General features: G+C 31.4%; 1 protein-coding gene across 1 annotated transcript in view; it reads left to right on the plus strand.

Moving 5' to 3' along the window:
* Window positions 1–2,183: 2,183 nt before the first annotated feature.
* The window catches only part of LOC145271090 (NAD(+) hydrolase sarm1-like), a 9,330-nt gene continuing 8,518 nt past the window's right edge, over window positions 2,184–2,995 (plus strand). Inside the window, exon 1 of the mRNA XM_080126635.1 lies at window positions 2,184–2,334. Within this exon, the coding sequence (XP_079982761.1) occupies window positions 2,273–2,334 (62 nt within the window). The 5' untranslated portion in view covers window positions 2,184–2,272. The remainder of the gene's footprint in view (window positions 2,335–2,995) is intronic.

Genomic DNA, 2,995 nt, shown 5'->3' on the forward strand with positions numbered 1-2,995 from the left:
TATTTTTATTTGTTTGTTTATTTTTATTTTAGTGATATCATTCTTATTCTGGGGGTATTTTATTTAATTCGTTATGCAGTGTATATATACTCATTTATGGATTCTTGTATCTTTAATTCAATTATATAGTAATTATAAGTATTCATTTATATACGCAATGTGTTATGACGAAGTGGTTAGAAGTTATTTCGAGAGTTTTTCTTATTTTTTTTTATAATATACTTATTTGAGTTAACTTGGATTTCTGTTTTTGGTGTATTATGTCTTATTGTTATTTGCGATTAATATTGTTAGGTTTACTCGGAGAAATCAATTGGGCTATATTAGGCCATATAAACTTGCATGAGCACATATACATGTAGCCATGTAGCCCACATGCTCGCATCATCTAATTCATATATCTTAGGCTTGCTATTTAATTGTTAAACATTGTTATTATTATTAACGTGTAGTTATTATTATTAACGTGTAGTTATTATTATTAACGTGTAGTAATCTTGAGTAGGGATTGCTTATGTATTATGTTGATTTATTTTAATTTTGGATTTATTCTATTTTATTGTTATTTTTAATTGTTACTAGACCACCCGTGACCCGTTGGGTCAGTACGTTATATTAGCTATGGAATTCATGTATGAGCGTGACACTTGTGGCATAAAGAAAATAGTTTTTTTTTACATAACAGAAGCATTTCTATGAAAGTATATTAAAATGAAAAAAGAATATAGATAGATTTCTATGAGTCGTTCTGTTTATTATAATTGTTATTTTTTTTTAAATTACAGTTACTGAATTATAAGTGGTTGGTCATACTTATAGGTAAATATGCACTGAACAGGTATCATAATCCTTATTATAGTTAAATTCAAATTTTGATATATCATCTTTTAAATGAAATTGTTAGTTGAAAGTACAGAATAATAAAAAAAACACTCTCCACATGTTAATAATGGCTTTTTAAATAGAAAATGAAAATAAAATGTAACTTTTTTCATTTAATTTAAGCAAACATTCAGTACCCATTGTGTAAAGGAAAACACTATTTAATGTAATAGAAATGTGTGCATTTACCGATTCAGCTTTCCGTTTGGAAATGTAAGCAGACGACTTTAAAAAACATGGGAAGAAGAAAAAGAAATTTTTTTGTAATAACGCCCTCTAGTAAAAAGGTCTGCATTAGTTAAGGGGGATAACTCTATCCAGTTTTACATCGCTCCCTTTTTCTCTCTCTCACACATACACGTAACTATTTCTCGCGTACGTAACGAAAACAGAGGGAGTAGGAATGTTGAAATCTATTAGAGGGAAAGTGAGAGGTGTTTTCTTTCCATAAATTGTATAGGGTAATATTTCATATTATTAATAGATTCATAGATAAATAGATTTTATAATATATATTATAATTATCTATGAATCTATGTATTATTTGTATATATAAATAACTATTTGATCAAATTAAATGAAATTGTTTGTATTAAAAGCGATATAAAAATTCCGAAATTGGAATAACGGATTGAAGACGTTGCTATTTACGCATGCGCAACCGGATGTTGAAAACCGGAAATCTGATTGCAAACATACAAGATCCATAGACTTTTAGTATTATATAGATTATGTGATCTTTATACAAATTGCCTCCCTTGAATATATATATATATATATATATATATGTATTGTTAAGAGAAAAAATAAAAAGATAGAAAGAATAAGAGTTCGTTACTTGCGATTGATAAGAGGCTGACGGGTTTAGTCAGGTAAGCTGTTTGGGTGACCGATGCCCCCACCAGGAGCGACTCTTCGTTACATGTTGACTGCTTGAGGATCCAGCACAAAAGAGGAAGAGAAAAGAAAGAAACAAGAAGTCATATGATGGCTGTGTCGCTCTCTGGTTATCAGAGATAAAGGGCGGCAATCGAATTAGTCTGGGAGTTTAAATTCCCACAATTGCATAGAAATAAAAATTCTATCAACAGCATCTATGCATATTTGGTAAGACTGTTATTCATTAATATTCACGCGTTAGGAATTGGTTTGGGAATCAACAAGAGTTTAATTTTTTTTTCTTTCTTTTTTTTTTAACGTCATATGTCTGTTGTGATTTAATTGTTTTTTTCTTTCTTTAGTTTTTGTTTTTGTTTTTTTTTTTAAACGTCATAAGTCTCTGGCAGCAGTTGTGATTTAATTTTTATTCATTTTGCTTTTTTCCCAGATTGGATTCTGCGAATATGCCGAGCGTTTCAAAGACTGCCGAGTCGACGGCGATCTCCTCCTCATGATTTCAGAATTCGATCTGCAAGACAGTATTAAAATGTCTCCAAGTATTACACGGAAAAGGTGAGGATTTTATACATTTTTCTTAATCAACGCGGAAATTTCTTTCATTCATCACACCTCTATCTGTTGTATAATAAAGGTAATAGTGTGTGTGTGTGTGTGTTTGATCATCTAATCAGAATTAACATTGTGTGTGATCGTCTAGTTGTTCTATTTGTTCATATGCCGTTGTGTGTGTGTGTGTGTGTGTGTGGTACATGTATTTTTCAACATACCTTCCGCGTCTTGGATGTTAGTCCATCTGGAATCATCTCGTCTTGGAAGGGAAACGGTACCTGTTTTGGACGAAGGTTCATTCACTCCAACACAATGAATTTGTTTTATAGTTTTTATTTCACTTTCCAGATGTCTCGCAGAAGATGGAAAGCGACTCTCTGGCTTGTGTAGTTTCTCTTCTAGGTCTTATTTCTACACACGTCAGCGTCTCCCCTCCCAGTGAAGGGGAGGAGACAACGGTGAAGCCGTCTGTCCTGTTCTGTCTACTGCAAACCAGTCACCTCTAAAAACTTGTTTAGAACAACGAACCATCTGAAACTGTTCTGAAACTAAACATGACTTACACTTCACAGACATTCAGCTTTATATTATATATATATATATATATTATATATATTAACTTTCCAATCGGATTTTTTAAAACTTTCCAATCGGATTATATGCA

The sequence above is a fragment of the Euprymna scolopes genome, chromosome 46 (assembly GCF_053919585.1).
Source record: "Euprymna scolopes isolate OS-2025 chromosome 46, ASM5391958v1, whole genome shotgun sequence".
NCBI lineage: Eukaryota > Metazoa > Mollusca > Cephalopoda > Sepiida > Sepiolidae > Euprymna > Euprymna scolopes.